The sequence below is a fragment of the Calidris pugnax genome, unplaced genomic scaffold, assembly GCF_001431845.1.
Source record: "Calidris pugnax isolate Ruff unplaced genomic scaffold, ASM143184v1 scaffold95, whole genome shotgun sequence".
Taxonomy (NCBI): Eukaryota; Metazoa; Chordata; class Aves; order Charadriiformes; family Scolopacidae; genus Calidris; species Calidris pugnax.
The window spans coordinates 13,445,176-13,470,005 of NW_015090885.1; the positions used below are offsets into that span (position 1 = coordinate 13,445,176).

At 42.0% G+C, this 24,830-nt stretch overlaps 4 protein-coding genes across 6 annotated transcripts; 1 reads left to right on the plus strand and 3 right to left on the minus strand.

Annotated features, from left to right (window-relative positions):
* Positions 1–1,244: 1,244 nt before the first annotated feature.
* Positions 1,245–11,277, minus strand: PCNP (PEST proteolytic signal containing nuclear protein). Its single transcript, XM_014947323.1, has 4 exons — positions 7,769–11,277; positions 5,721–5,795; positions 5,184–5,239; positions 1,245–4,227 (listed from the first exon to the last, which is right to left on the minus strand). The coding sequence occupies exons 1-4, from the start codon at positions 7,844–7,846 to the stop codon at positions 4,098–4,100; spliced, it is 339 nt and encodes a 112-aa protein (XP_014802809.1). The 5' UTR covers positions 7,847–11,277; the 3' UTR covers positions 1,245–4,097.
* Positions 11,278–13,057: 1,780 nt separating this feature from the next.
* Positions 13,058–17,290, minus strand: TRMT10C (tRNA methyltransferase 10C, mitochondrial RNase P subunit). 2 transcript variants are annotated; one of them, XM_014947403.1, is made up of 2 exons: positions 17,268–17,290; positions 13,058–14,835 (listed from the first exon to the last, which is right to left on the minus strand). In XM_014947403.1, exon 2 carries the CDS (start codon positions 14,802–14,804, stop codon positions 13,557–13,559), a length of 1,248 nt encoding a protein of 415 aa, XP_014802889.1. In that variant the 5' UTR covers positions 14,805–14,835; positions 17,268–17,290; the 3' UTR covers positions 13,058–13,556. The 2 variants fall into 2 exon arrangements, with proteins under 2 accessions (XP_014802889.1, XP_014802888.1); XM_014947402.1 differs by having other exon boundaries at positions 17,119–17,270.
* On the plus strand, positions 17,274–19,810 carry TXNL4B (thioredoxin like 4B). 2 transcript variants are annotated; one of them, XM_014947405.1, is made up of 4 exons: positions 17,274–17,413; positions 17,700–17,862; positions 18,221–18,372; positions 18,822–19,810. In XM_014947405.1, the coding sequence occupies exons 2-4, from the start codon at positions 17,731–17,733 to the stop codon at positions 18,985–18,987; spliced, it is 450 nt and encodes a 149-aa protein (XP_014802891.1). In that variant the 5' UTR covers positions 17,274–17,413; positions 17,700–17,730; the 3' UTR covers positions 18,988–19,810. The 2 variants fall into 2 exon arrangements, with proteins under 2 accessions (XP_014802891.1, XP_014802892.1); XM_014947406.1 differs by having other exon boundaries at positions 17,300–17,356.
* A 105-nt stretch (positions 19,811–19,915) lies between these two features.
* Positions 19,916–23,952, minus strand: LOC106891107 (putative protein FAM172B). Its single transcript, XM_014947404.1, has 2 exons — positions 23,899–23,952; positions 19,916–21,537 (listed from the first exon to the last, which is right to left on the minus strand). The coding sequence occupies exons 1-2, from the start codon at positions 23,929–23,931 to the stop codon at positions 20,482–20,484; spliced, it is 1,089 nt and encodes a 362-aa protein (XP_014802890.1). The 5' UTR covers positions 23,932–23,952; the 3' UTR covers positions 19,916–20,481.
* Positions 23,953–24,830: the final 878 nt, after the last annotated feature.

Below are 24,830 nucleotides of genomic sequence, written 5' to 3' on the forward strand. Positions count from 1 at the left end.
TGCTGGAGCTGTGACCGTCACCACCACCCTCAGCTGCTCCAGCTCTCCTGAAGGCTACCTGCCATGTACACTTATCCATACCCCACGGAGGGGGCACGGCAGAGTTCCAAAGGTTTGCTTCCCCAACTAGACCTTGTGCGGGCTCCCACCGCTCCAGGCTTTTAAATGGAAGTTCATGAACAGAAGTTTAACACGCTACATACAGAGCTCGAGTGTAACAGTTCGTGTTTCATGCTTTTAATTCGATGGGTAACTACGCATCTGCCCAGAGGCAGTGGTTCCACGGTATTAAACACAAGCAGCTTTCCCAAGTAAGCGCTATGGAGTTTTTAAGAGGGCAATATATCAAAATTGGAGAACAACAGGAGATCTATCCGTTAATAAAACCAGAAAAAATAAGGAAGGTGTTAGGAGGATAAAATAAAAAGAACTGGCTAGTTGTCCAATTTTTATGATATTCTAGTGTCTCTTGGCAGAGGAACTGGACAAATCATGGTGATTTCAGAATATAACCTTCCCTTCTGCAGCTTATGGGCAGAACTACTCAGCATTCCTCAATAAAATCAATTGATTTTATAATCAATTAGAAAAAAAACCAACCCAACCTCTTTTTGCAGAACACCTTTCAAAGCTACTAACTACATGGCTGGGAAGAGCCTCCTTCAAATTCCGTTGCTTCTCTGAACAGATTTATCTTCTTATCTTACAGCAGCACATAGATTTCTGGTTACACCTGGGATTCCCAACAGTTTAGGACCTCAGTTTGCCTCTTCGGGAAGCAGAAGCTGCCTTTTCCTCCAAGTCTCCTCCCAGTGAAAGCCTTGGTGAAGCCACCACCAGCCGCCAGAACTCATGAGGGTCACAGGAGTTCTGAGGAGGAGGTGGCCCTGCAGACCTGGCAGAGGCAGGGGTCAAGTGCATCAGGCCTGAACACGGCTGTGGCTGCTGCTGCAGTGGGCATATCAGGACACAAGAGCTGGTTTTGTCAAAGTTGGCTGAACACTGTAGTTGGGTCACCTACGACACGGGAGTGAGCCCATGAAATTAAAATGGCACCCACCAGTCACCTCACAGACAGGCTGGTTGGGTACCTCCTTCTGCTGGTGAGACGAATACAGATTCTGACAATCTGCAAAGTGCACCTCTTACGCTTGTAAAGGAATGAAATTACGTTTAAAAGTGGCCACACCATTGAATCATGTCCATCAACAGATGACTGCACTGGTTTTAGGTTTGTTTTTTTTAAAAATTATTTTAATCTAGTTAACTTCAGATGAGTTTGGATCCATTCACAACCCAGCAGGCCCAGAAGCAGCCCAGCTGCAGTGACAGGCAGAAGGTTACTAGAGAACTACTTACAACTTCACCTAAGGTCTTGAACACTTTGCAAGCTGCTCAGGTGCTAAGGAAAGCTTTAGTGCTAAGCAAGCACAAGCTTCCGAGATAAAACTGCACAGGTGACATGGAGGGACATTTCAACCACTGGCAGGTATACGTACCTTGCTATGCTAAGCAGCTAAAGGTCTCAGCTAAATCAGTGAGTTTATAAGCTTTAGGATTCCTAAATATTCTTAGAAAAAGAACACACACACAAAAAAATAACACACACCCTCCCCAAGACTACCTTCATACAACAATGACTATTGTAACCAAAGCCTAGAATTTCAAGTGAAGTTCCAGCTAAAGTTTGCCTTGACAATACTTTTCAGATCAGTTCTTTCTTGTGTATGTCAGACATCAAAAACCACACCCTTGTGGCTCAGTCCTGAGTGGATGTAGGCCATCCTGATTGATTTTCTTCTGTGAAGCACTGAGAAAGAATATAACTTGTACACCGAGTGAGGCAAGATCTCTGCTCACCTTCAGCTGAGACCTAGAAGCTGCTGCAGTCTCTCACAAGGTCTAGGATTACATTTATTGACCGTAGGAATAAGAAAGATAAATATAACTCCTGCTCTCTCACTCGCATGGAAAGTATTTCCTAGCATCTGCTGTTCTGCCCAGCAATGTCCCACAGGATTCTGAAGCACCAGGAGATTTCTGTTGAAATGAATGTCTACTTCAGCCAAAGATGTGGAAGATGTTGTTGGTGGCAGGTTAACTAAAAAAGAACACGTCTCAAAGTCATCCTCCTAGTCTTTTGCTTTTTCCTACTACAAGTGACCAAAATAGTCTCAAGTAACTACTAAGGAGCAAGATAAAATAGTTATTCACTGTGAATTACCACTATCGTAAAGGGATTTATTTCAACAAACATAACCACATGTGATGAAAATAAGTGAAAAGTAAATGCTTCATTTTGCCTTGCCCAGTTCCAGCAATGCCCAAATCAGTTTTGGAAATCCTGAAAGTCAGTTTTGAAAGCGTGTTTTGTTTTAAATAAACCAAAGATTTCTGCTATGGAAAAAAAATAATGTATACGTTTTTATGTTATGTTTATAACAAGGCTTTTAAAGAAAATATAGTTACAGGTTTTCAACTGCATCAGACTTCAAAAGAAAAAAAAAGATTACACATACAGTACAAAAATACAAAAAAATATTTTTTTAGAACTTACAAACTCAAAAGTCTAAGTGGTCAGAGCTTTCCTAAAAAAAAAAAGAAAACAAAAACCAAAACAAACCACTTCAAGATGCACTTTCCTTTCCGCACTCGCAGGTTCAACTTTAGCATAAAGAAAGGTTTTAGGGGCAGGATGAAAGCAATTAACGTACTGAAGTCTGCAACCAGTTCCAGGCTGAAATTAATTTCCATTAATTTAGTGGCTGACACTATCAGGTATTTGAGTTTAAAAAAAAAAAAAAACTTACATTTGCGTGGTGTTGCTATTAATAACTTTTTATTTAACCAGTTCTGCTAGTAAAATGTTTCAAAAATATGCAATATGAATTAGACAGACATGTAGACAGTTGTTACTAGGTTTGATATGCTCTACCACGGTTCTGGAATATGAAAGCCAGGAAATTAAACTGACCAGACTAATGTCATTGTTGAAAATTACTGCAACAGGCAGGCAGGGAGGAAAATGTCGAGTTTTATTTCTGAAGTTGTCACTCGTTAGAAGCATTAGGATTGCAAATTCAGGATTCTTCTTTCACCTGATAGTGTCTGCTGAGGTCACAGGCATCAAGGCATTTTGTTTTAAATGGCAAGATAGGGAAAGTGCATCTTGGATTTTTTTCATACTTAAGCAGTGAGTTACCGATTTTTGGTGTGGCTTTTATTCCTTCTAGGCATAGTAAAGAAAAATATCTCAACCAAAGGTGAAGCTTAATGTACAATAGCTTGTCTTTTTGGTGGTGGCTTTTGTGTACCACAAGGAAATGCTAACAAGCACTACTCAAGGCTAATGATTTAAGAGGAGCACACTGAAAATACTGACTTACTTTTGTAATGAATATTCTTTACAGACTGTATCTAATATACAGACAAGGCCCGTTTCCTTAGGATGAAACAGGCCACAGAAGATTACACATCCTACATGAAGTTTTAAACAAAATTAGAGCTAAGTTACCAGAGCCACTCAGAGCAACATAATTCCTAGTTTGCAGAGACTTAACAAAAGGTGACTGCAGGGAGGAAAAAAAATATCCAGGTTCTTATTATTTCCTGCATAAGTTTATGTTCAAATTAATAGTCCAGTAACACTTCTAGCACAAGACAATGCTCACTTTCTTTAGCAGTATTTCCTAGGACTCAACTGTTTCTCCTGTTATGAAGAGGGAGCCAGAAGTGAGAATGCGAGAGCATTCAATGTTAACCTGATTAAAGAGACAGTAACCTTTTTCATCCACCTTAATTAATCACTGACCAAAAAAAAAAAAAAAAAAAAATCTTAAAAAGGTACCACTCCAATTTCTTTATTATCTGTAACCTTTTGAACTAATCACATGGAACTACAAAATTAGCAAATGCCTTGAAATCTGTATACAAAACATAAATTACCTCTAATTTCAAACTCAGTTATTAGTGTACCACTCAAAATCTTAAAAAAGTGGCTCCAAAGATAGTCTTATACCATTCTTAAAAAAGGAAACTGTTCCTTTAACGTTTCACCCTCCCCTCCCCCCAAACACCCAACTCTCAATCCACATCATTTAGTTATTTTCTTGGTCATGGACATTTCCAAGATGAGATTTTATATTTCGTTCCCATAGCTTCTGGTTGTCAGAAAAACCATGCTTTCCTTTATTGAAGGAATTTGGTCCTGCTGAGGTTGGTGTATCCCTGTGAAAAGGAGAACAAAACCAGTTGAGAAAATAATTTCAACTAAAGTAGTCTGCGCAACGTGACACTGGAAACCCCAATTTCAAGTCCAACCTGCCACCAGAAACTACCCCACATTTCCTTCTTTCCATGACATCAGGAGTCCTCACTATTAGCAACCAGAGGTCGGCCACAGAACCGACCTCCCTATAGCGCATCAAGACAGAGCGATGAGATGGGGCAGCAGCAGAGGAGGTAGGAAGGGCAGCTGCTGCCAGCAGTGATGAATTTCTTGCAAGGGCTACAAAACTGAGAATCCAAATTTGCTACCAGAGAAAAAAAACTGCACTGAATAGCACTGAGCCTCCGGGACACTGACTTTGAAAAGTCATCTGTCGTTATAAACATCTTCAAAATACATATGCCGAAGATGTTAACTGAAATGAAGCCTCCTCTGAAAATGTCCCATTTATTTTAGAATTGGCCCTATACTTAAATCTGTAGCAAGCTGAAGAATTACATATATGTGTTTTAAAAGTAAATAAGCTACTCTCTGTGTCTCTGAAAGAGATGATTTTCATCTTCCCCTTGCATGGGAGCTTAAAAATCAGAGCAGACTACCATATTTATGGGCAATCTATAAAATGGAGAACTAGAAAGACAAAGTTTAGCAGCAAGCAGGAACTCCCACCTATTACCTTTCCAAGAAGAAAGGTAGCTTCTATTTAATATCGAATCAATTTCTTCCCCAGAAAGAAGGTGGCAAATAAGATTCAAAGTGCAAATACAAGTGTACTACTTTTAACATGCAGCTGAAATGTTAGAAACTATCTGTATTAAAATTTTCCTGGAGAAAACCTTTTTCAACCTATTCTATCTTCCCATATTTTTAAATCATCTGCAAGATCTGACCTGTTCTCAAGAAGGTATTCTCACACATTCACCCTCCTCCAAACCATAGTTAAAAGCTGACCTACCTTCCGATGTTCTTCATGCGCATCTTGGCTTCTGGAGGCATTTCTTCTGGTTCACTCTACAGAGAGAAAGGAGGTTAGAGTGTGGCTCTCTTCAGAACATTTCAAATGCCTGACAAGAAAGCCCTACAGGAAATCAAAGTGACTTAGGACAAAACAGAGGTTCTACAAGGTTATAGAAAGAAATACAAACTCCTTTCTTCACCTCTGTGTAACACGCAGCAGTAACACAACAATACAATATTTAGCAAACCAGAGCACTACAACCTTTTTTCACCTCTCCTTTATCAAGCTCAGAGAAAGCAACCATGAATTCAAATTATGTTGTGCATCTCATTTTCAGGGAAAAATTATCTGCACTCTAATCATTTCTTGAACCAACACAGAGCTACAAAGTTGTACATTCTTAAACAAAAATACAAGACATGTTTCTAGGTCGAAAATCCCTGACATTTATGTAACAAACTTAAATGACCCACTCTCTCTGCCCAACTCTAACCCGCAACGGTAACTTTGAGTTATCACTAGTTTGTTACTCACATCTTCATCTTCATTGAAAGCTGCTGCTACAGAAAGAGTTTTTGGAGCAAGGGTTGGAACAGGCTCTTTAGGCTTCTGAAAAAGACCAAATGCACAAGTAAGTCTACTAACACAAAAAAAGCTACCCTTGGTATTTTAAAGATTTTGATAAAATGAAGTCAAACACCTTCACTGAAATGGCCAACGAGGGGTAAAAGTGGTTTTGTTGGAATCAAGCAGATAAAGGTTTTTCTCTAATGAAAAACAGTGGCTCATTTGCACGAGATACACCCTGAAAATCAAGCCGAGCTCTCTCATATTACAATTCCCCACAAGAAAGTCTTAACTTTATAGCCCACTGCAGGGGTGCGCAGCCACTGGTGCATGACATGAACAATTACATCAGAACCTGAATAAGTCACAGTATTCAAAATTGTACCATGTCACTGTTTCCACTATTCTTTTGGAGTATTCTTATCCATCAATGCAAGGAACATGAATATACTTATTCTTTTTGTCTTTTAGCAACGTAACAGCTTTCTAGTTTAAAACAATTCAATACTTTTTAATTAGCATCAGTGTGCATCAAGCAGTCCAAATAATAAAGCTCCTTTAAAAAGTATTATTTTGATTTTTAATAAATACCTTCCTCTAAAGTGGAAGAAGCTACCAAACTCATGATTGTTGCACGTAATACAGCAGAGACATCAAAAGTAGCTTCGAAGCTACTATGAAAGTGTTGAGTCATCAGTAACAGTTTGCTTCTACGGCACTACGAAGTACCTGAATCAGTCACATACAGAGCTTTCTCCATTTTGACTTTATGAGTGATCACTTCATATACACTCAGAGTTTCCAAGCTGATACTGCAGCAGAGCCCTTATGCAACTGCTTGCAGCTATTCCTCATAACGTACATTATTCCTAATAATGTATAACATAGAAATATTGTGCCATTTTTTAAAGTGTCAGCTTCACAGGAATGGGTAATGGACTAAGGGAATAAAAATGACTAAAAAGAAACAGGTTAAGTTTCAGCAGTGTCCAATCTGGTGCACTGTCAGTCACACACTAAATTCAGTGAGCCAGAAATCCTGAGCCAAATATATTGCCACTGAAATTATCTTCCTACATGACAAATCAGAGCTTGCTAGTGGCTCAGAGAAGGCAGCTTTGTCAATTTTTCCAAAGTCCGAGCTGACCTGATTGCATTTATACCCTAGAACGCTGCCAGCTCACATCTCCCTCCCATCTCAAAATAACAGCACACTTTTCATCTTTTGCAGATCTGTAAAATGCTGGCATTGCAGGTGCAAGCCCTCCATGATTACAGTTTGAATTTAATCCAGACAAGGATTTATAATGTATCCACCACAGTGGTAGGTGGGAAGTGTAAATGAACTGTATTAGATAGAGAGGCACCATCCGGCTTGTCCTTGCCCAAGCTGGTAGGGGACTACTTTGGTAGCAAAGAGAAGCATCAGATTCACATCTGAACAAGCAGAAGGATGCCTTGTACTGGGACAATAAAGGGGACCAGAATTCTTCGGAACCCACGTAACAAAGCATAAATGTATAAATGAATCATACTGACCTTGCAAAGAACAGGCAAAGTCATTGAAAAACAGACTATAGCTCCCCATACTAAAATAAGATCTTTGGAGTGGAAGACGACCTATTAAGCCATCTAGGGGAGTACTTGCTTTCTTGTAGCTTTAAGCATCCTATGCAATGAAGCTCCCAACACTCATTTCAAAGTAGCCTGAATAGTTTAACAAGTCTGCTCATTTCCCTCAGGAAATTATTCCAGACTTATCACATCTCATTACAAAATTATTCTGTGTGTTCAAAGATCTACAGCTCATTTCAATCAAGTCTTATGCTTCCTGAAACAAGTGACCTAGTATTAATCACCCTGAAGTAGTTACACATGCATGACCATCTGGCCCTGCAATGTTTTCTTAAACTTTATCCAAGTTACCCACATTTAATTCAAGGCCTTCCTTCTGCACGGAAGTACCTCCACTTTGCCACACTTTCCTTAAAATTAAAAGCCCTCAGACAACTTACATTTGCTCCTAGTTTGATGGATATTGCAGATGCCTTCTTTGTTGTCTGACTGCCTATGGAAAATCCAAACTTGGACATTTTGGCAGGAGCAGGCTTTGTAGTGAAGTCTTCAGCTTCTTCATTAGCTGCCCGTTTCTCTGCGCTGCGACTCGAACTTTCTCCTCCATTACTGGAAGAAACAGTCTTAGTTTTCACAGGTTTTTCTGCCTCTTCTTCAGGTCCTGGTGAAGTCGAAACAACTTACCAAGATGAGCTATTTTTACTGAGCAGATTGATGGGAGCAGCAACCTCAAAAAGCATTATAATAGGCAAGGTGTTTTTAGTGACAGCAGTTTCCACCAATGTACATTTAGTGGACAGCAAAACACAAAGAGGAGAAGATACTGCAAGCACTCCACTACTTGTAAAGCACTTCTTGTGTATGAGCCAGGAAAACAATCTTGAAGCACCATCTCTCTTTATTTAGTATGGAAGTCAAAGTTCACATAGTGAATTACATGTAGATCACTAAATTTTGTTAGGGTTTAAATTGCCATAGATAAGCTTTCATAACTGGAATCCCAATTCCAAATCTAGAGTAGATAACCTAAGTTAAAATTAATTCTACTAAATTTCTACAAAAACATGTCCATGCCAGTCTCTAGACTTGTCTGGCACAACTCTAAAATCATGGAAGTGACTACAGTGAGGCCAGCTGTCTCAATCATGTTTCAAGTCACTGCTTGTCCGCATCTCATCTGTAATAAATCTGCCAAGCTCTGTTTGAGGAAGGAATCAGCACTAGAAAAACATATATAGAGAGATTTGATCTTTTCTGGTTTTGTATAAAGTCATGAAAAACATAGCAGCTGAACCATGATCCACAGAGAAAAACCACACAAATCGCATTTCCATTCCTATACACTTGGCTTCTTCAGCTACACCAGGAGACTAAGGTGTCCTTGGAAAACTCGTACTGAACAGAGTAAATGCTTCAGCAAAAATACATTCCTCTACTGCTGCAATAAGCAAATCACTGCAGTAGAAGGGAAAAAAAACCAAACAAAACAAACCACACATTGTGGAACAGACAGGAAAGTGCTCATACAACCAGTCTAAGAAAAACTGGAGCTAGCACCAGTCCCTCTTTATATCAAGTGGAGAACAGGACTCTCCATGCGCAGCAAATTCAGACCATCAGAGAAAAAACCTCTTTGCACTGTTCTCTAACAGCAAAAAGCTACGAAGTAAGAGAGAGCAATGAGAGAGAAGCTAGTCTTAACTGGGGGTCAACAAGATTTTAGCTCTGAGAAAGAAAGGAAGCAAACAACATCAGAAGAAAGAAAAACTAATGACACCATCCATACATAATTTTTGGCTATTTCCCAAATCATAAGCAGCAAAATATACCTTTTCTACCTCACTCTTTTAGCTATGAAGATAATAAGGGATTGGAACAAAAACAGATTTATTATTCGCCCTTGGAAACATGGCAGGTTACATTAAAAAAATAAATTAGTAACTTAAATCAATTTCAGTCTATTAAAAAAATTGTACTAATCTGCATCACTAGAAATTTGACCCAGAAAGCATAGCCATAAAAGCAACCAAGGAGGAAAGATAAACAAGCAACCTTGGGCACTGGTTGGGGTCTTAGCAGTTTCCCAAGCAGCAGTCTGCAACGCTGTGAGAAGCTCTTTACAGGTAGTCCATGAAATACATTAAAAAGAATATTCAATCACAAGTTCAATCTAGATACACTGTAGGCTGTAAGGTGATGTGACTGTAGGTAGAAGATCCATTGCCCTTAAAGCGTTGGCACCACGGGCCTAGAAGTCTTCTTTTTCGTAAGATACAAAACCCACAGCAGCCCAAATCTCAGGGCACATTGGACCAGTCCAGGTTCCTAAGCTAATGCTAGCTTGAAGCTAATTACACTACAGTGTGCTGCTTTGACTGCAAATTCTAGAATAGTGCTAAGCACAAGCTGAAGCCTAACGCAATCTACCCACATCTGTTTTCTCACCAAAATATTTAATATCTTCTCGCTCAAAATTAGCTCTTATCACCAGCACATTCTGAACGTTACTTCTACTAGGCTCCACTTAGGACAAACTGTAGACTGCTAACAGAAATACTCTTACTTGGTGAAGGAGCTATAAAGGGCGTAGGACAATTGGGGTAGGTGGGGAAGGAGCCATCGTGCTATTTCTGCAGGAAACGGTTAGAAATGCAGACATATTATCCACTGAACAGGTCTCTCCCATTTCCCATACCAATGCTTACCCATGTTTCAGACATCAAGGCTTCTTTATTATCTATTATTTTCTTCTTATTATTTTATTATTTCCTAGGGATCTCAAGGAGGTCACACTTCACCTACAGAAAGCACCATTACTATGTCAAAAACTAGTCTGACCAGTGCTCTTTTTATGGATCACAATAATAAAAAACTGTCCTACTTCACAGATCAATTTTTCTCATAAGTATCAACAAGCTACGTAACGGGACAGCTCCCACTATCTAGGTGGTTTCAGTGACAAGACTGACAGAGCTACCTGCGCAGCATTTCAGGATCTCTTGCCCTAGGGAGTGTGACCATTGGTGGCGGTGGGAACAAACCAGCCACAACTAAGCTAACTCTAAGATAAACCCCACTGATCCTGGCAAAAGCCAAAGACTAAATTGCTTTCAAAAATCATCAGGGAGTAACTATCCTTCCTTAAGGCCAATGCACCATAATTCATTAAGATCACATTCCAGCACACCATCAGACAGAACTGATAACTGACATACTGATGCTGTCCAGTAACTGCATTACTAATACAACAACAAAAAACCCACCCCAAAAGCAAAAAAAGCCTAACAGAGCGCCAAGAAACTATCTAAGATTGGGTATTACTGTTCCTATTTTAGTGATTAGCAGAAATAATATTCACTGCTGAAGCTATCCTAATTGGTTTACAAGCTTGATTTACTCTTTCAACAGATTAAAAAAAAAAAAAAGCCCTCTGCCTACAGGTATACTTAAAACACACAAAACAAAACAAAACAAACAAAAAAAAAAGGAAAGGAAAGGAAAGGGGAGCTTTGTCTTTGCAAAGGCATGATGTTCTCAATTTTAAGTCAGGGATGAAAGAAGGAAAAAACCGCATGATTGAAAACTTTAGGAGAACTGATAATAAGTAATGATGATAATAAGATGACAAGAATGTCCAACTCGTAATATAAAACCGAACAGAAAAACTTGCAGGCTGCTGCCAAGCAAAAACGCCAGAATGCTTAACACAGCAGGTACGGAATATTCACTGCACCCACTTTTGCAAAGGTGCCGCAGCTGTTAAAAGCTAACCTTTAAGGTGCTGTGTTCATCCCTGCTTGCAGCAAGTCAAATCTCTCAACACAGGGCAGAACTATTCCGTAGGTTTTTTAGAGAGAAAGCCAAATACCGCGTTTAGGCGGACGAGGAGGAGCGGTTAGATCTCGAGGCGGAGGCCTCAGGCGTGAGGACAGCGGGCCCAGACCTCGGCCTCTCCTCCAGCGCAGCCCCCTCAGGCCCGGGCCGCCCCCTCTCCCCGCAGGGCCGGGCACTGCACGGCCCGCCCAGCCCCGGCCCAGGCCCGCCCGGCCGGGAGCCCCTCAGCTCTGCCGTCCGCCATTTTCCCCCGCCTCCGCCTCCCGCGCCGCGCATGCGCGCCGCCCCGCCGAGGCTCCGGCACCCCCCGGGCCCTCCCCCGGCCATAGAGACAGCGCGCGGGGAGGCCAGAGCGGCCGGCTCTGGCCCCGCCTATCCACGGCGCGGCGGGAATGACGTAGACGGAAGCTCTGCTCTCCCAGCCGGCAAGGGGAGGAGGGGGGCGGGTGAGCTTCGAGTGACGCCGCTCTGACGCGCTTCCGGCGGGTAGGCCCCGGGCGGGAAGGGCGAGGCAGGCGGCCGCGCTGCGCACGTGGGAGCCGTGTTCCTCAGCCCCGCCGGGCACCCGGCCCCGCGGTGGAACAAAGGACGGAGCTCTCCCTCCCCGCCCGCGGAGCCCTGCGCTTCAGCGGCAGCACCGGCTTGGCTTGGGCCTCCCCCCGCCTCCCGGCAATGGCCCGCAGTAGGAGGCGAGGCAGTGTCCTGGGCTGAGAGACACAGGGTTAACTTTTCTTCTAACGCTGGGCAAAATTGCACTTCTGGCACACTCTAGTGTCTGAATTTGTGAAAATATTTACTTCATAGCCAGCCAGGCTCTGTGGGATTCAAGGTCTTAGTGATTTAGAGCCTTGCCAGGCGCAGGGACAAGGAGGAGCAAGGCCTGGGCATTTGACCCAGGCTGGCCAATGGGATTATTTCATACCCTGAACGTCACATTCAATATAAATTAGAAAAGTTTGCTGCGTAGCTGTCTCTCCCTTGATGGCGGCGGGTCCAGACAACTCCTTGCCCCGGTGCCGGACCCCTGAGGCCTTCCCTTCCTCCTGAAGCCATTGCGCTGGCAGTGTCCGACATTTGCTGTCCCTGCTGGGAGTGCACAGCTTCCCGCTGATGGAATTGGCTGAGTATAATTCTTGTATATCTTATATCAGTATCGGGATTAATACTGGTTCTTTAGTATTAATTATTTAGTCTTAGTCTATTAAATCTATTTATATTTCAACCCTTGTGTTTTTTTGCGTTCCTTGATTCCCCTTTCCGGGTGGGGAGGGGTCATCGGGTGATAGAATAATTATCTAAACAACAATAGATTGTTAGGAGTTCTCAAACCATAACAGGCAGAGAAACAGATCACCACCAACCCCCGGTACATCTGAAGCCTACTCTTCCATATTACATTCTCTGCTCAGTTTTTGAATTTTCAAGACCAAACCCAACATCTGCCATCACTGACGAGTTGTGAGCATCTGGGTAGTCAAGCAGACTAAATCAAAAAGCTGTAAGCGCTTGTAAAGGCATCAAGAAACCCCTCCTCCTCCTCCTCCAGGCAGCAGAAGGAACCACATTTAACAAGGTGCCCACTGTAGCTCTGCAGCCTGAACACAGGCCGACACAGAGAGAACCATCTGTACATTCTCAGCTGTGAGAAATACCAAAAGGCTCTCTACTCCCGTAAGTATTTGCTAACAGGTCTACTTATCTAAGTTCCAGCAGTCTGGGAAATCTGCATTACAGACTGAAAACACGAGCACTTGGTGATGAGTCTCACACAACACTATGTAAGGTAGTTTTTTTGGCAGGGTCAAGAAAATTTGGATTATTCCTCCCAAACAGGGACTTGATTCGTGCCAGACAGAACTCCCAGAAACAAACAGTGCAACTCCCCAAATTCATGCTAGGTTTCAACCACACGTTTTTAGTTCACTTATCAAAAGTCAATTCAGCAACACACCAAAGTAACAGGGAAAGGTCTCTTCTATTTTATCTCAGCTAACTTTTTAGAAGACAACTGTGGATGGCCTCCACCCACTGCAAACCCAAAGAACCGAGGAATTCTCTCAATAACCACCTTTGCACTCAGTTCCAGTTATCCTCATCCCAGTGTGACTCAACTGAACAGATTTATATTTTTGTTTTTAAACAGAGATTTTTTTTTTTTTAGAACAGATTATCTCATTTCTCTTACATGATTTCAATAATGTGAATAAATTCAAACAGCCAGAATACTAAGGTAATTTAAAAAAAAAATAATAATCCTAACAACCGTCCTTTCAAACTTGACCAACAAAGGCATTTTTAGAGACAAACAGCTGCATACACTTCTAGAAGTCCTGAGAAACTGGAGCATTAAGGGGCACAATTTCTCTGTAATAAATCATTCCCTTCCCCGTCACTCTACTTTTGCGTTAGCTTCTTAGAGTAGTTCTTGGCAAATTGCCTTCGTGCTTCTTCCTGTCTCTTTTCAAGTTTAAGTGTGTTTATCAGGTTTAAGGTTTTTTTCAGTTCATGCACAGGCCTGCTTACAAAGCCACAATATTTCCTTTTTGGAACAAATTCCAGAGCCTTCTTCCAGTCTCCAGTATCTTTCAAGGTTAATAAAATATGCATCATTTGATCCAGGGTGAGATTTTTGGCACCAGAATTCCAAAGCAAGTACTTCTCCAATGGAAGGGCCGCCGTTTCCAGCCCCAACCGCTTTGCCCGTGCTAAAGAGACTCCTGTTTTTATGCTCTTGTCAACCATCGACCCAACAATATAGATTTTATCATGATCGAATGTTTTCATTACTTTGGGAGAATCAGCAGTCAGATAGATAAGCTTATCCTTTGGAAAGATATCGGTGTAGCACTGGTCTGTCACAGTGATAAGCAATCTGCCCCACGCCTCTCTATAATGCTTGATAAATTCCTTATGATAGAGGCTGTCGTCTTTCAAGTTACAGAAGTGGATGTGGAATGGATCCACAGATCTTCGATTGCAGCCTTCGCTTAATACTATCTGTCTCACTGTATTTGCGACTTCTCGGACAGACATATCTTTTTCGTAAGACATGTCAAATATTAGGGGTTGGCCAAAAATCATAGACTGAGCAACCCTCCAACTGTATGCTTTATCCATAGTATTGGCCCACAAGCACATGAATGAACTCCTTTTGGTCTCATCAGTTTCTGAAGCTTGCTTTTGTGTTTCCAGCCTCCTCTCCCTTTTCTCATCCATCTTTCTTTTGTCGTTTTTCTTGTAAAGTTCTTTGAGATGCAAATATTTTAAATACTTCTTTTTGGCTGACTTGGAAGGACATTCCATAAACGTTTTTAGCTGCTCTTCAGTGATATTTTCTGGAACTGATCTGCCAGCTAGTCTCCACATCTCTAAAATCTCACGTGCAGCAGCCAAAGTGGAAAGCTCCTTCTGCTCAGACACCGTCTCACTGACTTCTTCTTGCAACCCAGACTTCATTACCTTCTTCCACGCATCTAAATCTAGTTTTTCTGAGGGACTGGCTGAATTGTCCTGCTTCAGGCAAAGTGATAAACTCAGAGTTCTACTGAGTGGAAACAAATCCTTTTTCATCCCATGTTGCGCAGCAAATGGAAGGACAGAATTTCTTATAATTTTTTTCAGAAGCACGTTAGCAGACTGCATGGTTAGACATGTGCTGTGTTCAAACACTTATCTGCAAAACACAAATAAGAGGAGAAAAAAACCTGTCAGAAATCTTTTAGAAAACACACATGGATTTTCATCCTTAGTAACACTGACAGACAGTAACTTCTTGGAGAATACTAGAAACATCTGCTTCCACTTTTCTACTGTTTTCTAAGTAAGAACAGCGTTATGTCGCACTGCTGTGAGGAGACATGGTTAGCTCTGCTGTTTAAAACAGCTACACTTACTGCAATTCAAAATGTCCTCAAACAACTCTTAAGTATTGGTTGAGATCTATTTAAATTATCTGTATCATGTGACAAGTAAGAATCTTCGCAACCAGAGCAAGCAAAATGTTGCATGGAGACCCAAAATATTTTTATATACATCCTGAGGTGCCTACAGAATTTACCTGTATTGTGAAAATGGACAAAACCAAAAATGTTTTTGTAACATTTTCTGGGAAAACTCTCTATCACAGAAGATCACATTTTCGCTTTTACCATTATATTTTGGGAAAGCTCTACTGGCAAACTGTAGCACTGAAGTTTTCCCTTTTCTAGGCGTTTCCACGTTGCAGGTCACTGGAACTACTGAAGCTACGAATGCTATAGTTTTGGCCAGGCAAACGCTACTGCCCCTGAAGGCACTCTGATGTCCCCTGAGCAACTTGTTCCTGGCTCCCTCAGCAGTGCAAGCATTCACACGGTCGCACTATGAGCCAAACAGATAACTGATCTTAGGGACAGCTAACCAGGAGGTGGAGAAAAAAAAAGAACAGCTGGTTATCATCCCACCCAAATGAGCTTCCACACCTGATTCACCAGACACTTCCTAGAAAGAAGAGATGGAAGAATAAACAACTAGTATAGGAAAAGACCATCTTAGTATAAGAAAAGACTGTCTATTTTCTTTTTGCTAAATTGCCTGTGAAGTTGATGTTGGCACGTAAAGCTAAGGAGACAAAGAAACGTTGTCCCATTAATTTCATACACATTTGTATTTAAATGTAAAAGGTCTGCAAAAAGCAAAACATCCAAGAACCTTTAATATTTTCCTTGTCCTATGCAAAAGTACTTAAGTAAAATCAGTGACGTTTCAACATTTCAGAAAACAATTTGGCAAAAACAAAAAAATAAGTTCCAAATTTTTAAAGCAAAACTCATACACTCCCTAATAACTTACCACCTGAAAATAATCTGACATACAAAATAAGTTAAACCTAATTTTGGGGTTATATATACGTGCCTGCCCAGGTAAAGAGCCAGAGAAAGAGCAGCATGTTATTAGAAATAATATATAAATTGCCGTGCATCTTACAGTACTGTAATTGGGCAAACTGGCAACTGATCTTTCATTCTCTACAGTAATTAAGATAAAATTAACAAAAAAAAAATCCAAACAACAAAAACCCAACAACCTTGTAAGGTCGCAGTTAAGAAGTTAAGAGAAAAAGCGTATGACTGTATAGATGTTAATCATTTTACATTCCAGTATTACACATGGTGTCAAAAGCAGCAATCAGAAAAGCATGTTGTCCGGGTTGCAGAAATCAAGGGATCAGTTCCTCAGTTAACTTACATTCCTAGAGCTCCAGTTAAGTCAGGTTACACAACCTGAATACCTGATGGCAGCTTTTGGTAACAGCCAAGTTACCTTTCATTGTGTCTAACACACACGCTACCCTGTCATTTCTGCAGGAATTACTCTCAATCTCTCGGAAGAACCTAGGTTGGTAGGACTGAAAATATTTTCCTGAATTTTTTTTTTATTTTTTAGCATTACTTCACTGTAACTAATCCCAGGAACAGGAAGGCCCTTCACCCATATTTCAGAGACTCAATAATTCCCTTTGCTTCCCCCGGCACCGATGCCCAGGCCTGGCTGTGGGGAGGCCCGTCCAGCCGCGGTGTGGGGAGGGCGGCGGGGCAGGGCGAGGCGGCTCTCCCGGAGACGGCGGCACCCCGCTCTCTCCACAGCTGTAAAGGCAGCCCGCAATCGCACCCAACCGCCACAAGCCAGGCGACACCTCGAAAGGCCGCGCCGCGCCGCCGACCCGGGAACACCGGCGGGAACCGGCGGGGGAGCGCGGGCTCTGGGTCATCGCGCCGTAGGCCCCGCTCCGCGCCCGCCGAGGAAAGCCGGGCTGGGCCGCACGGCAGGGAGCCGAGCGGCCGTCCCCAACGTCCCCGGGAGCCACTGGCGGGCACCTCGGCGCCCCGGCTGGCGAGTACTCTCGCCGGTACCCCCCGCCCGCTCACGGGAAACACGGGACGGGAGAGGCCTCCACCGCCAGCGGCTGCGCCCACACCTGCTGAAGCTCCGGCCGCGCTCCAACCCGCCTGGCCTCCGTCTCGTCCCGCCTGGGAAGGGAAGGGGGCAGGTGAACGCCTCTGTGGGACAAACGTGGCTACCAGCCACCCCGCCGCGGCGCCCACCTCGCCGCCATCTCCATCTCACCTCAGGGCGAGCGGCCTGCGCATGCGCGGGCAGGGCCCGGTCCGCCGGCGCCTCGGCCGCCCTCGGGGTTCCGTGGCGGCGCGGCCAAGGTTCCGGCCTTCTCTTCTCCTCTCCTCTCCTCTCCCCGCACCGCGGGGCTTCGCGGGGTGCGTGATTCTCCGGGGGGAGCCCCTGAGGAGGGGTGCCGGGGGGGTCCTGCCGCTGCCCCTGGTGCGGGGCGAGGCCCTGCGGGGACTGGGGGGTTGCGCCTGGGCCCTGCTGGGCTGGGGCCTGATGCAGAGGCTGGAGCCCCAGGGGCTTGTCAGACAGTTGTGGTGATCGGTGGTTTATTTACCTTTTTTTCTTTTTTTTTTTTTAAATAGTATGGAGAAGCTTCACTGGTTTTTGACGCAGGTTTTTGTTGTTGTTTGGTTTTTTTTCCTCCGTGAGTAGGGAATTTTAGTGGAAGCCGCGGCCTGTCAGGATGAGTTTTCTGCTGCCCAAGCTGACCTGTAAGAGGGAGGTGGATCAGGCAATAAAAAGCGTGGCTGAGAAGGTTTTGGTCCTCCGGTTTGGAAGAGATAACGATGCTGTTTGTCTGCAGCTCGATGATATTGTAAGAGCAATTTTTTTTCCTTTTTTTATTTTTATTTTTTTAAATAAACTCTACTAGTATACCTCTTGCATGCAAGAGAATTATCATATGCTGGTTGTAGATAATATGGTGTCTCCTGAAAATTTTGGTGACAAACGCAAAATGAAACAATACTATATTCATAAAACAGTTTGAAAATTGACTAAACGTTTATGTTATTGTAGTGGGTGTACAAAGTGCTTGAAGTAGAGAAGATGTGATATTCTAGTCCAGCTTAAACTGATAAGACGTAAGGGAAACGGACTTCATAAAGATGGCCACCCTTTTTCCTCTTGTGTTTCAACTCAGTTGTCATATCTATCTTTCTCACTCTTTTCAGCTTGCAAAGACAGCTCATGACCTAAGTAAAATGGCAGTCATTTATCTGGTGGATGTAGACAAGGTTCCAGTGTACACCCAGTATTTTGACATCAGTTATATTCCATCTACTGTATTTTTCTTCAATGGACAACACATGAAGGTTGATTATGGGTATGTCATCCTAACTGGCATTATCTATTAGGTCTGTAAGAATTACCAGTCTTTATGTTACTGTGTCTGGGGAAGATAACATTTGAAAATTATAACGTTGTTACCAGCATCTGCATCGAGAACTCTATAGGAAGCCAGAGGGACATAAAATTAAGAAGCATTCTGAAATATGCTCTGATGCAATAAGTAAGTGTCAGCTGTCAAACATGCCTGAATTCTGCAAAAAATAGTATGGTTAAAGCTTTAGACATGACACTGCACCTTTTTGGACTTTGGAGGTCACAATATACTCCTGACTTGATTATGCCATTACCAGTGTGGTTCGTTCTTTCAGAATGGCCAAATCAGAACCCCTAATCTCATTATACGTCTTCTCTCTTGTCTTTAGGTGGTTTTGCTTTGAACACTTTACCATTATGATTCTACCTTTATCTTATGCTTATTTTTAGGTCTCCAGACCATACCAAATTTGTAGGAAGCTTCAAAACAAAGCAAGACTTTATAGATCTGGTTGAGGTGATTTACCGTGGAGCAATGCGTGGAAAGCTCATTGTGAGAAGTCCTATTGATCCCAGAAACATTCCTAAATATGACCTTCTCTACCAAGGAATTTAATGGGATGACTCGAGACAAAGAATTACAGAAATGACCGATGTTGTGGATCCCTTTTATTCTTCAAGCAGTTTTAGCCACCTCTGACACCATGGAAGAGTTTGAGCATTAATGTTGAAGGATCATATTGGTCTCCTTCTGAAGACAGATATTCTGTCACCTCATACTTCTCTGGTAAACAGCTGCATATTCATGCACAGAATTCACACAAGCAACTGTTCTTTGGGTTGCACACTGACCAGTTCCTACAAAAGAGGCAGGTTGTATGCATCCTCAGTGATGGTGTCTCTAGTGCAACTTATTTTGACTAAAGCACCATATATTCTATGAATTATCTATTTAGTACCATTTTCATTCAGATGTAACAGCAGTAAACCAGTCTTTATTTAAAAAGCTATGCTTGCTCTCAAGAGCATTGAACTGACACTGCCTTTCCAGTGGAATCTTACACTTTTACCCATTGCTGGATAACAGGACAGAAGCTTTTTCAAGCAGTATTAGAGATGACTGAAATGAATATAAACATTAAAGGGAAGCTGACAGTCTCTTTTCTCTGGTACCCAGTATTACTGTTCAACATTTTTTTTTGACTGAGATGGGAACTGAAGGCATAGGACAAGGTTTTGTCATCCTTCAAAGCTCTTTTGCAGCCACTGAGCACTTGTGATTTCCACAGGATTAAACTGGAAATTCAGAATAACCATTTTGTTTACATTCCCTTTAAAGATTATTTTACCTGCCTGTGTAAATTGTACACCTCGAATATGGACATTTAAAAGCTGTCTCTAGTTCCTGCCTCTGTCTGAAATTAAACAGCTGAGATAAATCTGCAGTGTCATTCTTTTTGCATCACCTTGTTAACTGCAGGTTGCTAGGGTATTGTATTTCTGTAGTGGCTCATGCCCAGTAATCTCACTGGCTTTAGCTGTCCTTAAAACAGAAATTAGTCATGTTTGGGTCATACTGTCTCTGACTGGAGGGAAGATAGTAGCGTCTGGTTCCCTGAAGTATTGTTCAACTTAACAGTAACGTTTCAGGGAGGAAGGTGGATGTTCCAGCTTTTGAAAGATTTTAAGCACTATATGGTATATAATGAGAAGGAAATAGATCCTTTACATAATCTTTGTTTTCCAGATTTGTCCTTCTAATGAAAGCTGTGCACTTAAGTGTTTTCCTGATAGCTTAGTCTGATTATAGAGCCATTAACTGCAGAATATTTTACAAAATGGTGCAGATGAGAATTTATATGCCCTAACATCTTTATTTGGTGCAACTTTTAATTTTACAGCTAGTTGAAGGGTTGTGGCTTAAAGCTTTCAATGGTGCACATCTTTCTTAATAGTTAACTTGTATTTGTGTGTTTCTCCAAAAAACAAACTAGCTGCAAACTTAGAAGTGTAAGCTACTCTGCAGTGAGAGGAAGTAGATGACTGAAAGGTGCAGGGACAGTTATGAAAGAAAGAAACCACTATTGAGAGCAAGTCAGCATACCTTTATTTATTGCCTCTCCTTACTTGTGCTGCTTCGGGTTAAAACAGGTGAACGCCTAGAGGCTGTTGCAGTCTTGGCTTTCAGCGCGCTCTTCAAATACTTAAAGATGTCATGTAAGGAGCAGGAGGGTGCTAAACCATACTTTTCCGTTCCAGCAGAGACAACAGGACAATTCACTTTCATGACAGAACCTACAGCTTTACCTAGAGGCTTACTGTTTGACACCCATTCACGGCAGTACGTCTGTATCCATTTTTGTATTTGTGGATCGCTTCTAGCCTGGTGCTGTATGTTGTGCCTGGAGTCAATGAACGCCACAGAGTACACTTTATTCATAACCTCACATTTTCTCTGCACCAGCAGATCAACAAACACCAAGCCACCGTAGCCATGGGCAATGAAGGCCACATTCTTGGCTGCACTCTTTGAAATGAAATGATCCCATACATACAAGGTATGTTCCTCGGGGCTGCCGCTGCCCCTCTTGGGGATCGCCCAGGTGGACTGTGCAGGAGGCAGCGATTTTTCCGTGGTAGAAAAGTTTAACTTCTCCTTTTCAGTCTTCAGATCAACAAAGTTGTCATTAGGATTCAGTACAATCACTCCCTCGTGGCTTTGAAGGGCCATTTTGATGAACGGTATTTGTGTTCCATGCTCCAGGCCCTCACTGACAATCGTCCTTTGCCCCCATTGTCCGGCACAGAAAACTCCACGGTCTTGAAGAAGGACAATGAGGCTGGAGTAGCTTGTTAGTGCATTCTCGTTCATGAAAAAGAAAGTTCTTGGTTCATCCTCTGCGGCATCGGTAGGAATATAAACTTTCTGCAGCATGCAGACTCTTTCCAGGAGCTCATAAACATACTGGGTAATCAAATGTCCCAAAACCTGATAGCGTTTATGATTCTGCTCATGTGAATTCTTGTAATAATTGAAAACAAAGGGCTCGTTTGTATCCAGATGCCTCAGTTCCCCTTTTATATTGAAGTCATACTTCAGTTCCTCTGGATACTCTGAACCCTCTAGTAGTTTCCTGAAGCTTAGTTTGTGCTGTATTTGTAGCCACTGCAAATTAAGAGGACAGTGTCAATGTAGTGATAGACCTCCATACAACATCTACATAAAGAAAACCTATTGCATTAGAATTCAGATTTAGAATTGGTTACAAACAAAATACTCATAGACACAGACTGTCTCTTGGTGGTCTGTAGTAAACCAGCTGCTTGTAAAGCTCCTCGCAGCCTTCAGCTGCTGAATTCTAACAGCAGTACATTAATACTAATCTCTCCGGTTACTCGCTCATCCTTGCAAGCACTTGCCACATGGAAATTGTGGAATGGATGACAGAATAAGCTAGCCACTGTGATCCAGGAACAGGAGAAAAAGTCCATTCAGCAAACTTTTACGAGATTAAATTGAGGTCTCTAGTTTCAGCTAAGATAATTTTCCAACTTGTATAACTGATAAGAATTATGCCAGGCAGTAGTTTCATGCAGGTTTAGTGCAACTAAAAGATTAAACTTATCATAACCTTCTATTTTCCTAACAACTCTACAATCCACTGCTGACTGTCTCTACATTCTGGCTGTAGAATGGTATACATGGGGTAAGCTTTGGTGTGGTTTTTACATGACTTTTGTAGGATTTTTGTCCCAACCGCAGAGATTTGCAAGCTTTATATTCCCACAACTATCAGTATTTTTAAAATTAATTTATCATCTTAATTCAGTAATTTTGTTTTGGCAAATGGCTTATATGAAGTAATATTTGGCAAATATGTTGGTACAAACTACTATATGCCTTTAAAATTTTCTTGCTGAACTAACAGGAGTTTTTAGAACACAGTAGATCACGTTCTGACTATGTTAAAACTCACTATACCATCTGATAAAGCTGATTATTAGGACAGAAAGTGATCTAAAAACTTTCATGTAAGTGACTTGAGTTGGAGTCAAGTCAACTCCTTTATCAAATGCAAGTTTCCTTGAGTAAGCTGCTTAGCATATTGAAAATTATTTCTTACACTTCTAAATTACAAAGAAGTCCTTTGCTTTTCAACAGAGCAACAACATGCACATTTTCCTTTTGAGCAAGCTCCATTGGGTCAGGGATGTTATGTCATCTCTTCAGGGTCATTCCTATCTTCTGATTAATAGAGACTAGGCTGGAAAATGCTACCTTCTCCTTTTTAATCTCACATAATAAGTACACATAGAAAAAGAGGGGGGGGGCAATCAGATTCTGTAATATGTAAACCATTTACTGTCTTGCCAGTTTCTTGGAATGGGAACAGCACAAAGTTGCGAGTGCATGCATTCATCTATGATTTTTTTCATTCTGCAGGAAGGCACAAAAGACACAAAGGATGTAGGAGGACAGTCTGGTTGCTATACTACTGAAATATGGGCAATTCACAAAGAAAAAGTCATATTTAGTAGGGAGGGAGCTACCCATATTCGTGTTGTTTTCCCAATGCAATGAAGCAGGAGAAAAACGGACACGGTTTAAGGAAAGATGTCTGGAGAAAGGCGAAGCAGAGAGGAAACATTCCATAACAATTAGGAATAGATAAATGTAGTTTCCTCAGTGACACGCTGTCCCACACTTGTCTCTGTCCCTTTGTCTCCTCACCCCTAAGAAGTTGCAGACTGTAGTTTCCCAACATACTATGAACAGGAATTACTATGCTCTTACTTCAGCTACTAGCAACCATATTGCTTTTTCAGTTCCAAAACAAAACAAAGATACACGATACCAAATTAAACCCTCTGTATATAATATAGAGCATCTACTTAAATATCTACCTTACAAAGCATTGTGAGAGGTTTATGACAATTCCAGGAAGCAGAAACAAAAATATACAGTTGTACATCAGGCATAGGTATGACTTTCCTTCCTAAAATTGCCTTCAGGGTGCAAACTGAAAAGTTTTTTAAGCAATTTATAGTAGGCTGTCACTTAAGACTTCACTTGAGTAGCAGCTTGGAATCATATACTTATTAGTCTGGAGGACTGATTTTATTGTAGTAATGTCATTTATAGAATTAAAAAGCAGCAGTTGTAGAGTGTTCTAGGTGTAGCTGCATAATGCATTTACTTCTTTTCAGTAAACGTGCATTTTAAGTCAGTGCTCACTGCTGCTTGTGCTTCATTGACTATCTTTAAATACAATATTCAAAGGTGTTTATTCCGGCAGCCTTTACAATTGCAGTTTTGATTTTAAAACATTACTGTTGAGGGGAAAAAAAATAAATCCCTCTTTCCCTTCCTCCCATTTTTCCATTTGGGTAGTAAGATTCTCCAGCTGTAAATTCAGCTAGTGATTGTTACAGCAGTCAGCATATTTGAAACACTACTGCAGTCTAAGTATTACTCTTTATGAGATTTTCCATTTAAAAACAGTTTTCCAGTAAAGCCCAACATTACCGTTTGCTCTCCTGTAGAATCTGCCATCATCATAGATGGAAATATTTTTCTCTCTGGGACCGTATACAACTTCCCTGTATTAAAGAAAATAAACCCATTTTAGCTCAGATTCCATCACTTTATGTACTTTATTCTCTGGTGTATCTATGAAGTGTATCAGTTGCTGATGGTTAAAGCCATCTAAAGTGTTTCAGATGGTTCCAAGCTAACATCTCACAGTTGTAATTTACACTTAACCATCAGTTAAAGCAAAACCCTCTTGGTTATGAAACTAAAAAGTTGTGAGAACTAGTTTTGCACAGCTTCCCATTACTTGATACAAAAGCACAACCAAGAGGACAAAACAGAAAGCTACACGTGAAACTTACAACTCCTCTACCCTGGAAAAAAAAAAAAAAAAAGAAAGCAAAACAAAAACCCCCAAACACAAAACGCAACTAACCAACCTCTGCGGGAGGGTTGCCTGCGGAACCTACTGACTGCGGAAGGGCTTCCAAGGCTAAACCCCCCAGTAACTGGGCAGGGAAGGGGCGTTTATAGGGGCAGCTGAGCCGCCCTGAAACGAGGGCTGAAGGCTAATGAGGAACACGTGGGTGGCAAGGGGCAATTTGAACCTGCTTGGCTTGTCTATTACTTCTTTAAAAAAAAAGCCAAAAACCAAAAACAACGAGTTTTTTCTCGATTCCTTCTGCGAATTGTGGAGTTTCTCTCGTTCCCTTCAGGTTGGCTACCCTGCGCTTCCTTGAGCTGTATTTTACTGCCTTGGCAGAACTGCCGCCTCTCCGTGTGGTGACAACCTGTGCCGATTGCTCCGTGTTGTTACCGCTCCGCGCTTCAGGTGCGGGGAAACCCGTGTAACAGCACACCTGTGGCGCGAGCCTTTACCCCACGCCATTTGCGCACACACACACCCACCCACCCACCCACCCACC